Source organism: Ceratotherium simum, chromosome 38, assembly GCF_057802395.1.
Source record: "Ceratotherium simum simum isolate JZ-2026a chromosome 38, ASM5780239v1, whole genome shotgun sequence".
NCBI lineage: Eukaryota > Metazoa > Chordata > Mammalia > Perissodactyla > Rhinocerotidae > Ceratotherium > Ceratotherium simum.
This window is the reverse complement of record NC_141937.1, coordinates 9,636,612-9,651,682: the sequence shown is the minus strand read 5'-3', so window position 1 is coordinate 9,651,682 and position 15,071 is coordinate 9,636,612. Positions and strand designations below refer to the sequence as shown.

General features: G+C 48.9%; 1 protein-coding gene across 2 annotated transcripts in view; it reads left to right on the top strand.

Annotated features, from left to right (window-relative positions):
* Window positions 1-225: 225 nt before the first annotated feature.
* TMEM181 (transmembrane protein 181) overlaps window positions 226-15,071 on the top strand; it is a 76,109-nt gene continuing 61,263 nt past the window's right edge. The window contains exon 1 of one of the 2 annotated variants that reach the window (XM_004444117.3): window positions 226-362. In XM_004444117.3, the coding sequence (XP_004444174.2) occupies window positions 232-362 (131 nt within the window). In that variant the 5' untranslated portion in view covers window positions 226-231. The remainder of the gene's footprint in view (window positions 363-15,071) is intronic. The other variant, XM_087425084.1, reaches the window with a different exon arrangement.

The following is a 15,071-nucleotide window of genomic DNA, read 5'->3' as shown; positions in this document are numbered from 1 at the left end:
CCCCGCGTCGTCACGGCGGCGCCCTGAGCGCGCCCGCCGGCCCCGCCTCCCTCCGCGCCCCCTGCCCAGCCCCCCGCCGCCTGCTCCTCCTCCTCCGCGGTCCCGCCCCGCGCGCCGGCAGCCCCCGATCCGGAGCTGGGAGGAGAGCGCGGGCGAAGGCAGCAGCACAAAGGGCGGAGCGGCGGGAGGAGGGGACGCGGGCTCGGCTCCGGAGGGCGGGCGGGCGCGGGCATGGACGCCGAGTACCCTGCCTTCGAGCCCCCGCTCTGCAGCGAGCTCAAGCACCTGTGCAAGCGGCTGCAGGAGGCGTACCGGGAGCTGAGGGAGGACCTCACGCCTTTCAAGGATGACCGCTACTACCGGTAGGGCAGCGCGGGCCGCGCGGAGGGGGCGCAGACCCGGCTTCGGGCTGCCCCCGCCGCCCTCGTCCCGGACCCGGGCTGCGCTCCCCGGCCTGGCGGGCTCCCGCCCCTCGGCCGCCCCCTGCTCCTGGCGAGCGCGGAGCCCCGGGAGGGGCGGGGAGGCTGGGGAGGGGGAGCGGATCCGCGGGTTCTGGCTGCGGCGCTCGCATCCCGGGGATCAAGGGCAGATCCGGGAGCCGGGGTGAAGAGCCGTTTTCCATTCCCTAGAAACCTGAGCCGAGATTCTCAAACTCGAGCAAGGGACCCACGGGCACTGTCCCTGCTTTGCTCCTCCCTCTTTCCCTTCTCTTTCTGTCATTCTCCCCGCCCCCCTCCTCCGTATGCCTACCGCTCCAACGGGCTTGGCTCAGGCCTGGCTGAGTCCTGGTTTGGGGAGAGATCACTCCCCCCCAGCGCCGGTAGGGAGGGCCTTGGCCTCTCCTCTGAGGTCCTCAGGCCCCTGGGCTTCGGTGGAAATCTCTGAGTCTGGGATGCTGCTGAGGGTTGGGGCAGACGGCCTCAGGGCTGAGTGGCACCTCCGGGAAGATGCTGTGCGAAGCCATGTATCAGCATCCCCAAGGAGCTGTTGGTTTGGGCTTGTCTGTGTTCACCTCTGTCTCCCTCTCCTGTGGCCAAGGTGAGAGCCGTGGGGACCTGCAGAGCCCTGCCTCTGGGCATCTGCCGCTTCCTCCCTGTGCTTTGCTGTTCTAATGGGAAAGTATGTCCCTTGCCAATGGCTGGACTTACCTGGCGTGTTGTGATGTAATGAAAGGACCCTATCTGTGGCTGGAGGCTGGAGCCTGGATTGATTTTGTTACTAACCAGCTCTGTGACTCTGAGAAAGTTACCTGCTCTCTCTGCACTTCAGGCTTCCTCATCTGTAAAATGGGAACCTTGGACCAGAAGGGTTCTGAAAGTCAAGGACTCTGATAATGATTTACCCACTCTGTGCTTAAGGATGGCAGGTGTATTGCGTGGCTATCTTTGAAGGGGTGGTAGACATTTTTGTGTAACCCACCTGTGCTAATAGTCTTATATACATGCTCAGAAGAACATGTATTGCATTTATCATCAGTTCTTTTCAAAAGCCCGGTGGCTTCTCAGGGGCTAATCAGCAGTGTATTGCTGAACAACATGTTGGTCACAATTACTGAGTTGAAAAGCCCATTAAAAAAAAAAAAAAAGTAATCCCAAGATCATATGATGTTGGTTTTGGATGAGCCTCACACTCTGTCTAATGCAGCCACTTGACAGTATGGTAAAAAGCAAACCCACAGATAGTTTCATGTCTTATTTTATTTGTTCCAATTATGTTTATAGATCTCATTTCCCACTAATTTCCCCCGCTCTGTTTTCTTTTTTTTCCCCTCTATATTTTATTTTCTTGGGGACGTTTCTTTGGCAAAAGAGCTAGTGAATAGTGAAATGGTCTTAATTCAGGTAGCAGAGAAGAGAACAAAGCCACATCGCTGGGCAATCAACAATTGGATCATCCTTTACTCACTCATTCATTTATTCAACTGATAGTTAATTGAGCATCTGCTATGTTCCTGCTGTTGTTCTAGGTGTTGAGGATCCAGCGATGAGCAAGACAGACAGACCCCCTGCTGTCATGGGGCTTGTAGGTAATAAAGAAGTGGTTGCATAGTGCAGTGAGTGTAGGACAATAATAAACCAAGTGACATGATAAAGAGTCATGGGGGTGCTACTTCCCTGACCACAGAGGTGGTGGTCAGGGAAGCCTCAAAAGGTGACATTTGACTGAGAACTAAAGAATGTCTTGTTCACTAGACAATGAGCTGGGGAGGAAAGTTCCAGAAGAGAAAGGACAAGCGCAAAGTCCTAGAGGCCATAAAAACATAGTATGTTCAAGGAACAGACACAAGACCAGCGTGTCTGGAGCAGAGTGGTCAGAGATAGGGTGAAGTTATATAGGGCCTTGAAGGCCACACTGAGGAATATGGATTTCAGGGGACCGGCCTGGTGGTGCAAGCGGTTAAGCGCGCGTGCTCTGCTGCGGCAGCCCGGGGTTCGCCGGTTCGGATCCCGGGCACGCACTGACTCACCGCTTGTCAAGCCATGCTGTGGCGGTGTCCCATATAAAGTGGAGGAAGATGGGCACAGATATTAGCCCAGGGCGAGTCTTCCTCAGCAAAAAAAAAAAAAAAAAAAAAAGAGGAGGATTGGCAGATGTTAGCTCAGGGCTGATCTTCCTCACACACACAAAAAAGGAATATAGATTTCATTAGAATTCCAACGTGAAGCCATTGGAGGGTTTTAAGTGGGGGAAGTGACATGAGCAGTTTGGCTGCCTGTCCACAGTAAGCATTTGAATCTTTGCTGCAGGAGCAACTTCATTAGTTGAGTTAGATCCTGAAGACAAATTCACCATGGTTGGAAGGGGACGGTGATGAATTCTAGCCCTCTGCCATGAGAACAAGTTGACCGCAGAATGCTTTACAATATTGTGTGTTGGCAGAGCAGTTAGGCTGAATCACAAAGACTATTTTCTAGTGAGGAGATGTTTTAGGTCACTGAACTATCTTCTACTGCTCCACTGAATTTTTATATCAATGAGTTGTACCTTTACAAAATTATACCTTTACAAAACCCAAGAGTGAAATACTCTTGGATTTCTAAGTCAGAAAGCTGATAGTTACAGCTCCTGCATCTGTCTAGCTGGGAGATAAACTTGCTACTATAATTTTTGCTGCTACTCTTCTCACCATCTTCGTTTCCTCATTAGCGATTTATGACTAAAAGACACCAATCCTTTTTCCCTGGAGGACTGGGGGCTCACCTCATGTGGCTAACAGTTTCCTTATAACAGGCCCAGCAAGGAGACAGCTGTTAATGCTCCATTTTCCGAAGATGGTTGGCCCTTTCGTTAGCTGGCATGGCTATTTGCATATTAGCTACGTAATTTGGCATCAATGAAAAACGGCAGCTATGTGATCAAAGGACTCACAGTCATTTTCACAAAATGAGAGATGACAGTCATGCTGCCTTCTAGGAAAGGGGGAGCCATCATGGGGTGGATGGAAAAGCAGTAGGCTGGGCATCTGAAATCCTGGATTCTAGTCCCAACTCTACGCTTTGCTAACTGCCTTGCCTTGGAGAAATCATCAAATTTTATGGTAATCAGTTTCCACATCAGAAAAATGAGGCGAGGTTGTTGCAAGGCTCACGTGCTTTATGAAGATAACAAAGATGCTTTCCAATACAGATACAGAAAAACCAAAGCAACCAGCCTAAACAATAAGGTAATGGATTGAGTTGTTGATCCAGAAGCTTAATGATGTCATCAAGTTCTTTCTCTTTAACTGGGTAGCAATTGGCTGCTAATAATCATTTGGGCTATTGCTTCTCATTTGCATTCATGGGGAGAACTGGCTGGCTTTATATAGCTCTCTCTAAAGGAAAAGGAATAACTTGAAGTCCACAGCAAAACTCCTCGAATCTCCTCTATACCCCGAACAAAATGGTAACCATGAAGAAGAGAGACATGTGTTGACAAGGACATGGAACTTTCATCCACTGCAGATGGGAGGGTAAATTGGTGCAATCCCTGTGGAAAGCTGTTTGGCAGTATCTACTAGAGGTGAACATACACATTTTCTTTGGCCCAGCAATTCTTCTTCAGTATACACCCTATAGAAATGTAGACATATGTCCATCAAAAGACAGGGACTAAATTGTGTTCATAGCAGCACAATTTGTAATACTCCTAAACTGGAAACCAGCCAAATACAAATACTCATCAGCAGTAGAATGGATAAATTTGGCTTATTCCATAATGGAATATTGTACAACAATAAAAGTAAATTACACACAACAGGAAAGATGAGTCTCACACACACATAATGTGAACAAAAGAAGCCAGACACAAGGAGTCCATCCTCTTTGATTCCACTTATATAGAAAAGTCTAAAACAGACAAGATGCCTCTACATTGTTAGAAGTCAGGATAGGGCCGGCCCCGTGGCTTAGCGGTTAAGTGCTCGCGCTCCGCTGCTGGCAGCCTGGGTTCGGATCCCGGGCGCGCACCGACACACCACTTCTCCGGCTATGCTGAGGCTGCGTCCCACATACAGCAACTAGAAGGATGTGCAGCTGTGACATACAACTATCTACTGGGGCTTTGGGGGGAAAAAAATAAATAAATAAAATCTTTAAAAAAAAAAAAAAAAAAAAGAAGTCAGTATAGTGGTTACCCTTGAGAGGACAGTGACTGGAAGGGAGGAGAAGAGGGTTTTCTGGGTACTGGTAATATTTTGCTTCTTGATCTGGGTGCTGGTTACGCAGGTATATTCAGTTTGTGAACATTTATCAAACTGTGCCCACGATGTGGGCACTTCTCTGTGGGTGTATTATGCTTCAATAGAAAGCTGAAAAGAAAACCAACTCCTGTGTCTCATTGATGAGATCCGGGCCCTTGCCCTTTTTTGAGCGCAGACTGGCAAGAGGATGGAATTAGATTTGGGCAAATCAGAGCGCCCCAGGAGCTGAGGGTGGAGCCAATGTCCCCTAAGGCATAGGTCTTCAAGGGAGGAGGGGTAAATAGCCAAACCAAATTGGAGTTCTGTTAGGAAGAAGATGTGGAGAATGGATGCCCGGTGGGCAATTAACTATGTCCATGGCATCAACGGTAAACAGCTAAAGAAATGTGACGGACAATAGATATGTTCCTTTAGAGCTCAGCTCTTGGAGAATGTGTGGTTGGCCATTTTGCTGATCCATACTTTGTTGCTCGTGTTATTACTTGACCTCTGTAAAATATAGAAGCAATCAAGTTGGGCTTGAGTTTTCATGGACAGTGAAGTGATGTCCAGGGGTGTCCTCACCCAAGAGGCTTCCAGAAGTAACATTTCATCACCTCGGTGAATTCATCAGGGCCCCGGGGGCTGGCCCCCAGTCTTCCTGGCTTATTTTAGCCAGCACATTGAGAGAAGAACCTGTTCAGTGAAGTCTCCACATTTACCAAGCTCTGGACTAATGTACAGAGTCAGAATTCTAGTTTATTTAATTGGCCGATGCAGACCCATGAGAACACAGATAATGGTGGGCCTGGCAGCAGAGCCAGGGGAATTACATCAGGGATTCTCAATGCTGGCCACACATCGGAATTACCTGGGGGAGCTTTTAAAAATACAGATGCCCAGGCCCCACCCTCAAGGATGATGATTTAATTGGCCTGGGCTGATTCTCAGCCAGGATGGAGAACTCATGAGAGGCTAGCGGAATGTATAAGAGCATCAGGCTGAGAGATCCTGGTGCATCCATCTCCTCAATGGGACGGACTTACCATTGGGACAATATTGGAAATCATTTGTCAAGGCTTCCTCCGCACCACACAAAGCTGAGTGACAGCTGTCAACAGTCACCTTGGCTGGTTCTCCCTTTTCTGCACTTCTAGGCTAACCAAGCTCCCTTTTTGGATTAATACATCTGGTCAGGTTATGGTCAGGTTTAAAGGTCTGAGAAACATTTTTTCTATCTAAGGCAAACCTGCATGTCTCTAGCCTGACCCATCTGTACTAATTTTAATGTTAATGTTTCAGAGGGCTAACTTTTCTCCTTGTTTTCAAGTTATTGGAGACAAAGTGCTGTAACATACAGTCGTATGTTTCTTAATGACGGGGATACGTTCTGAGAAATGTGTTGTTAGGTGATTTCGTCGTTGTGCAAACATCATAGAGTGTACTTCCACAAACCTAGATGGTATAGCCTACTACACACCTAGGCTCTATGGTACTAATCTTATGCGACCACCATCAAGTATGTGCTCCGTCATTAATCAAACCGTCATTATGCGGCACACATGACTGTATCGAGTACTAACATCTCTGTCTGTCTTTTGTTTCTTTTTTGATGGGAGGAAACAACGAGTATCCCTGATGAGACTGTGATTTTAGAACCAGCTTCTCTTTCTTTTATCATTTCAAAGGTAGAAAAATAATTTCATGAAGCTTAAATGCTTGAGAATGTAGATTTAGGTACAAATCTGGCTCAGTGGGGGAGGCTGGTTTTCTATTTGGGACAAGATACAGGCCCCAGATGGGCCATGGACCAAGGGCCTGAGCAAACACATGTGTGAGGGGCCAGTGGTGGATGCCAGGACAGGTCAGTTACCCCAGATGGATCCATGTCCTCGTACAATCCCCCCAGTGCAGCCCCCCTCTCCCTGACTCCTGACTGCTCACCTCTCCCGCGCTCTGGGATTTTCCTCCATCAACTATCCCCTTTTGTTCTCATGTCTCAGTCTTTTCCTTGACTCTGACTCCTTCCCATCCACTTACAACTCTTTGTCCAAACAAACTTCCCCCAGCCCAGCCTCCTTTGGGAGCAACCACATCATCTTCTTCAATATATGTTGGTCTGGCTTCTGCCCCGACCATGTTGTCATATAAATGAGTTAAAGGTGGTCTCTGCATTTTGGCTTCCAGGTAGGTTGTTTACTTCTTCACAGGAGGCGAGGACCATTAGCTCAAAGCCCACTGGCGCCAAACTCAAATTCTTACACATCCAGTTGCTTTAAATATAGCCCAAATAATTTTAGCCTGCTTTGCATACCCATGAAACTGCATCCACCCTCTGCTAGCCTTAGGTAAGACAAACCCTGTGGCTATAAAAGACCCCAACTGCTGCTGCCCTTGGGAGCTTTCTGCCCCAGAGACTGCCCACGCTGCTGCTGAGCGACATCACCTGGACACGTAAGCCCCTTCTCCTGTTCCCCTCTCCCCCGGGACTTCCCTTGTCCTCTTCCCCTTCTGGGTGGTGGCGCTGACCACTGTGTCTAAAGGGTCCTCCTGCTCTAGGAACCCCCACCCCCCGTATGCAAAAGCTTGTTGTGCAACACTGCCACCTCATGGTCCTGTCTTGTCTTTGATCAGCCTCAAAACCCTCGAACTTGCTGCGCACGTCCTGGAGCTGCTCTTGCCCAGGTCACTGGCGACCTCTAAGCATCAAATCCAGTGGCCCCTTCCAGGCCCCCGCACTGAGTGATCCTGAAGGATTTGGCCCTGGAGCTGGGACTCTCTCTTGGAGCTCTTTTGTCCCTCCCGGGGCTCCAGTGATGCCCTTCTCTCTGGTTCTCCTTTTAGCTCCTTGTCCTCTACACGGTTTCAAAGCCTCTTAGGCAGCCTCTTCCTGTTTATTGTTTGAACTTAACATGAACCCTACATTTTCCCAAAGTCACAGCGCCATGATGGACACTAGTAAACGTCCCCCGCAGCAGTCCTTGGGGATACTGCTATTTAGTGTTTCAAACCACCTATCGTGGGGGTTACACCTCCTACAGAATGACCCTTTCTTTCCTCCATGCAGTATTGGTGTGTGCATTGAGAAAAGTTGTATCATATGAACCAGACACTAGCAGCTCTCGTGACCTGTCTGGTGGCCTTCCAGGTCCAAAGGAGAAGGTGAGTATAGGCTCCCAGAGGCCAGAGATGGAGTCAGATCTTTGTCCCCCTGGAACACCCAGTTGGGGCATCAGGACCTGCTCCTTGTCTTTCTACAACTTCTGAGAATTCCTGTTCTTTTGGCCTCGGGATTGTGTCTTGATGTCAGCTCAGATTCAGGGACATTTGGGGGCGTTTCTCAATCTATATGGTCCAGAAAATAGAATACTCTGGTGAGATTCAAAATTGAAGTCCTGGGCCAAATCTTTTAACCTCTCTATTGGATTGGTCACTATGAGGGTAAGACTGTGTGGCGCCTGCTCTCAGAATTTCACAGCGAGTCAGGAGGAAGATCTGCAGCTGTGGGGAGTCTTCTGACATCCTTGCCTGGCCCTGGAAGGACATGAATGTTCTGCTTCTCTGGGATGAGCACCCTGGTTGGGAATGGAGGTGTGTGTCGGTTGCCAACAGACTGAGTCACCTTCCCCTGCATCTGCCTGTGAGCCATCACTGGTGAGGGTCTGTGTATGCCTTCCAGTTTTCAGTGTTTCAATTTCTGCAGTTAAGACTTGAGCTTTGTTGGGGCCAGCCCTGAGGTTGGGTGGTTAAAGTTCTGTGTGCTCCACGTCAGCAGCCCGGGGTTCGGGGGTTTGAATCCCAGGCGTGGACCTACTCCACTCAACAGCCATGCTATGGTGGCATCCCACATACAAAATAGAGGAAGATTGGCACAGATATTAGCTCAAGGCTAATCTTCCTCAAGCCAAAAAAAAAGAGGAAGAGTGGAAACGGATGTTAGCTCAGGGCGAATCTTCCTCACCATAAAAAAAAAAAAAGACTTGGGCTTTGTTTCTCTTTCTCTGGCGTTGGGCTGCCACAGCCATGTTCCAGGGGATGGCCTGGTGACTACGGAGGGTCTAAAGAAGGGGTTTTAGGGAGATTTCTTGATACAGGGCAAGGACTACACATTGAGTTATGAGTGACACTAAAGAGGGGATCTATGGTTTATACAAAATAAACGTCTGCCCTGCATTCTTTGGGTATGAGTCTGATTTATTTTGGGGGGATCGTGGGATCTGAGAATACGCAAGGTAGAGGGGATTTTCAATGTCTATACTTTATAAGGAATTTCTATTTAGAATATATAAAGAAATCCTGCACCATCACCACCACAACATGGCAAAATACCCCAAAATGGGCAAAACATCAGAACAGAAAGTTTACACATTAGGAAACCCTAAAGGCGTATAAGGAGATGCTCCAATTCAGGAAACAGGGAAACGCTAATGAAAAAATCAAAACTAAGAGGTGGGATTGGCCATCGGTCTGGTAAACATTGCATTGGATGCTTTGCTATTAAGCATCACCAGGATTCTGGCTGATACCTGATGCATGAAGGCCCTGGGGCTGTGTCCTGGAGTGAGAATCGGTGACCCAGCAGCACCAACCCCAGTCTCTCCTTGGCCAGCCTTGGGTGATGTCCTCCCACTGTCATAGCACCCCCATTTTGTTCTTCTCACTCTGGTGCTCTGCACCTTGGTTATGGATTTCCAAACAAAGAGGGGTACCTTCTTAGCTGCAGAGCTAAGCCCCCATTTTTAAAATATTGGACAAATGATTCCTTTCTACAGAGTACAGGTTTCCATCAGGTGCTTTGAGTACAATTCCAAGAGGCCTGAGAGAGCGGCAGCTTGCTGGGTGGTGTGAAACTTTATCGCTCGCCTGTGTACATCTATGCACCATGTCACTTTCTTAGCTGAACAGCTGTCTACTCTGTGCTCATCACTGAGGCATGATGAAGGTGTAATTAGGCCCAGGCTTGAAACTCACCTCCCCAGGGGAGAAGTAGCCTCCTTGGATGCAAAACACCCACCAGACCCATTTCACCGTGCTTTGTTTCATTCATCATTTGGTGTTTCCAGGTTGCACAACTCTTTGCTTACAGGACGTCCAAAATGCCTTTTACTGGCCGCTGGTATCTGTATTCTATCTGGAATTCAAACAACAGAGCTGCTATACGCTTATCAGAGCTCTTCCTGGTGGATCACCTGGGCTTAATTCTTTTTATGTGCCCCTTAATGTAAGCACAGCTATGGCCCATACAGCAGAGTTGTTTTGTTCTTTTTTCTTTAAAGCTATGTCTTGCTCTGGATCAAGAGGAAAAGATAAAGATATTCATTTCCTGGAGAGCAGAGCATGTGTAAGCACCCCGTCTGTTCTCCAGGGCCCCGGTCATCATTGGGCTGCAGCAATGACTCAGCTCCTGCAGCGGAAAGAGCATCATCTGCCGGATGAGAACAGGCGTCCAAGCTGGGGCAGGATGTCCAAAGCTTGAAGCATGCCTCATCCCTGAAATGTGCAAGCTGGGGCTCTGGACGAGTTTCCTCGAGTTCCACCACAACATAGTGCCACAAACTGGGGGACTTCAACAACAGACATTTATTGTCTCACAGTTCTGGAAGCCAGAATTCTGAGATCAAGGTGTCGGCAGGTTAGTTTCTTCTGAGGCTGTGAGGGAAGGATCTGTTCCAGGCCTCTCTCCTAGCTGCTGGTGGACTCAGATGTTCCTTGCCTTGTACATGGCCATCTGTCTTCTCTGTCTCCCAGTATTCCTGCCACATCCCTCTTCCTCCCCTGCCCCATATGTCCTTGCATTGTGCAGCTTGGGGCACGTCTAAGAAATCAGGATAAAGCCCCTTGTTCTGAATGCTGACAGCTGAAGCAAAGGATTTCTTTCACCCAGTGACCCCCCCCATTACTGGACAGCCCTATCGTGTGCCCGGAACTGGCCACTTCGGCATTTACCCTAACTTGGCAATTTACGGCAAACTGGGGACCTAATGTGAGCAGCTTGGTTTGTTATGTAGGAAGTGGCTTGGGTGGAGGGCTGGTCCCCTGCCGAAGCAGAGCTCTGAAGGTGACAGGCAGGCCCTGTGGTAAGCCATGTCCCCGCGTGCGCTGCACACGGCATTGTGTGTGTTTGGGCGGGTGGGGGCTCTGTCCTGCCTGCTCTGTCTCCCAGGGAATGAGGGAACCAAACTGAACCTGGACAAAATGCCATCACCCGGGGACAGCTGTGCTCTTTCAGTTCTTTTTAATATACCCACATGGCTGGGAAGTTGCCCTTCTGCTGTATTTGTTCATGGGGCAGCACGCCTAACAAGTCACACTCGTGTCCAATCATCAAGCCCGGGGAGCACTTGAAGATGGGGTTATGTTCCCATGTGGAGATGATTACCACTGTCCCCCCATTTATCTGTCTAGTATTTCTCACATGTAACCCCATACTCTTGGGTGAAGAGAGCACTCAGTTTTGGATCCAGGCCAACAAAGATTACTTAAAAGTTAATTTGGAAAGGGCAAGGATGCCTACTGCCCAGTGGTGAATGATCTAGAAGCTCCAGACCTGGTATTCTTCTAACAGCAGCCCATCCTTAGCTTCCTGTGGGGCAAAATGCAAAATCAAACACCATTCCTTCAGGTTGGAATAGGAATGATGACTTTGCTGTAGTTCTCATTGTTGAGAGCGATGTCAGGGACACTTAGGGGCATTAATTGTCACTGTAGAGAGAAATAGTATGACAGCATTTAAGACTATTGGTTGCAAGTATTAATTTCAACCTAAAAGAGGGAGTTTATTACAAAGATACAGGGATAATTTATAGAACCACAGGGCAAAAACGCAAGCGGACCTCAGGAAGGAGCTGTAACCGATTCAGTCTAGATTCCACGGGTCCGTCTTTTTAACCTCTCTTACCAATGTCCCAAACCACTGGTTATCAAATTTGCTGCACATTGGAATCCTTTAGGGAGCTTTAAAAATAACTGATGCCTAAGCCCTCCTGAAGATTCTGATTTAACTGGTTGGGGTTCAGCCTGGGCATTGGGACTTTTTAAAGCTCCCCAAGTGATTCTAACTTCAGCAAATGTTGAGACCCATTGTCCTAAACTAAGTTGCTCCTGTGACCTTTTGTCTCAGCTTCAGGGAGCTCCCAATCTTTGATCAATACCAATATTCTCTTCTCTGTGCTTACGCTGCTCATTTGCAGGAGGAAACCATCACCAAGCAGGCATTATTGGGAGTCACCAGAATACGAGATCATGGACCTCAGCTGGGGCCTTAATAGGTTTTCCCAGGCTGCTCATTTCCCCAATCTTTGCAACAATGATTTCAAATCTTCTCCATCTCTTTGTAGTGGATCCAGTTGACAGTCCCTCAGATCAACTGGGCCCTGCCCATATCCACCCACCCCCACCCCCTCTGTGGCCCGGGCCTTGCTTCCCCACCTGAGCCATCCTGGTGAAGGTTCACGTAGTTCCCAGCCTCTGCTGCCTCCACCCACAGACCAAGGAGGCCCTGGTGCTGACTGACAAGGGCAGCTAGTTTGCCCCACACCCACTGGACTGGCGTCCACAGGCCCTAGCTCCCCAGTGGCTGCTTGCAGGGGCTGGAGACCATGTGCAGGTCAGACTCTGACCTGTGGGAGACAGATGGCAGCACAGAGCCAGCAGATTGTTTCCAGACACTGTAGTTTCCATCCGTCTCTCTGGAGCTATCCTGCAAGACCCAGCAACCAGCTGTGTTGGTCGTGAAGCTGTGGGCAGCGTGCACTTTCTGGAATTTACTCTCCCGAGTCCTTGCCTCACTTCGTTCACTTGCCTTCTTGTTTCCCAGAGATTCTTCCTACTTCCCATAAAGTTAACATGGAAACTTTCACCTCAGATTCTGTTTTTGAGGGACCCAAGCTAAGACATTCTTTAAATGTCAAGACAATTTTGCCCAGTGACTCAGAAAAACTAGGGGCCAGAAGTCAGGTGACCAACTGTCCTGGTTTGCCTGGGACTCAGGGGTCCTGGGATGCAAGACTTTCAGTACTAAATCCAGGAAAATCTCAGGAAAACTGGACCAGCTGATCACCCTCGCCAGAAGGCAGGAGCACACCCAGCTTCCCACCTCCAAATGATACACTCGCTGCCCCCGACACCTCCTTCCCTTTCCTGCCATAGGAATGTGTACCCCGTTCTCTAAACTAGGGGAAAACGCACCATATGTTACAGTCATCTAACAAAGCCAGCTGTCCTTCGTTCAGCACACGTGTGTTGGGTGTCCTTCTGAAGCAGCCTGGGTGCCGCCAGGCCCTGGAAAGCTGAGGACAAAGGCCAGCATGGCGAATCACAGAGGGTGGTGGTGGAATGGCACTGCTCAAACACTGGGAATAAAACAAAAGACATGTTTCAGTCTAATAAATTGGGATTGATACTTAAAAACTCCTACACTACCAAAGGCAGAGAAAGTGAAGGGTTTCGGTATGCCGGACACTGATTCCCGGGGAGTGGAAACACCGGAGCTCGTGAGTGAAGGCCGTGCTCTGCGAGTGTGTGCAAGAGCCAGGGATGGGCACCAGCAGGGTGTTCCTGCTCCCGTGCACTGGGCTTCATTATTGCAAATACCAACAGGTACCAAGGAAAAAGAGGGCATTTGTTTTAATGGTGCTAAGAGGATAGAATGAGATAATACATGTAAACTCCTTAGCATAGTAGTAAACTGACAGTGATGCTGAAAGTTCTGTGCATAGTTATCTTCCCCTTGGGAATGAAGGAAAAAGAGGAAGCAAATATTATGTAGCAAGACTACGGTAGCTAGTCTCCAAAGATGGTACCCAGGGAACCACTCCTCTCAGGATTCGTGCTCTTTTCCTGTCCCTCGCCTTTGGATCTGGGCTGGCTCTGGCTTTTTTTGCAAACAGAATGTGGTGATAGTGACAGTGAATGACACCTGAGGCTGGGTCATAAGAAGCCCTGCAGCTTCTGCTTTGGTGTCTTAGAGCATCCGTTCTAGGAAAACCAGCTACCATCTTTGAAATCTGACTTCCCTGAGACCAATGAGGAAGCCCAAGCTAGCCACGTGGAGAAGCCACGTGGAGAAAGACTGCCTGGCCAGCCCCAGCTTTCCAGCCATCACAGCTCAGGAGCCAGACATGCAAGTGAAGACGTTGTTCTGGATGTCCAGTGCAGACAAGCCTTCAGATGACGGAAGCCCCAGATGTCATCTCACTGCATTGGCAAAGGAGACCCCAGCAAGAAGTGCCCACTTGAGCTCAGTCAACACACAGAACCATGAGAGATAATAAACTGTTGTTTCAAGCCATTGTAGTAGGTGCCATCAATGGCTCCCAACAATGCCCACCTCCTGGTATTCACACCCTTGCATGATCCCCACCCCGTGAGTGTTGGATGGACCTGTGACTTGCTTCTAAAGAACAGAATAGAGCAAAAGTGATAGGATGTTGCTTGTGACCTTGGTTATAAAAGACTGTGACTTCTATCTTGCTCTCACTCTCTGGTTCTTCTCACTTGCTCACTCGAATGAAGCAATGCTACCATGTTGTAAGCTGCCCTATGGAGAGCCCCATGTGGCAAGGAACTGAGAGTGGCCTCTGGCCAACAGCCCATGAGGAAGTGGATCCTGCCAACAACCAAGTGCATGAGCTTGGAGGCAGATCTTTCCCCAGTTGAGCCTTGAGATAACTTCGGCCCCAGCTGACACCTTGACTGCAGCCTGTGAGAGACCCTGAGCCAAAGCACCAGTTAACTGTGGCTGGATTCCCGACCCACAGAAACTGCAAGATAATAAACGTTGTTGTTTCAAGTCACAAAGTTCTGGGGTAATTTGTTATGTAGCAATAGATGACTAAAATAGCTACTACATGTTAGAGTAGTTTCTTATGCAGCATAAATAATGGGAACAAGTACAATGATAAGAAGCAAAAACAACAGCCTTATATTGTCAATAAATATGGAGCTGAATGTCTATGTTCCTGGTATTACTAAACTTGGTAAGCAAGATGAAGCATTTGAACCAATAAGAGTTAGACCCTTGCTGCTAATGATCAGTTCTTAAGAGTAAAGAAGACAATGAGAAATAACCTCCCATGTTTGATGCAACAAATGGGCCAGAAAGGTGTGAGCCTTCCTTCAAATGACTGGAGGAGGGAAGGCAGAATGTTGAGAGAACTGAGCCACGGATGGAAGTCCCTGAGTTCATGCTCTGCTTATTGGAGAGAGGATGAGTCAGCTGAAGATGGGTGTCCAGGAACTGTCAAAACCCAGGCCAAATGGGGCCGGCCCTGTGGCGCAAGCGGTTAAGTGTGTGCACTCCGCTGCTGTGGCCTGGGGTTCACCGGTTCGGATCCCGGGCGCGCACCAACACACTGCTGGTTAAGCCATGGCTTTATATGGTGGCATCCCATATAAAGTGGAGGAGGATGGG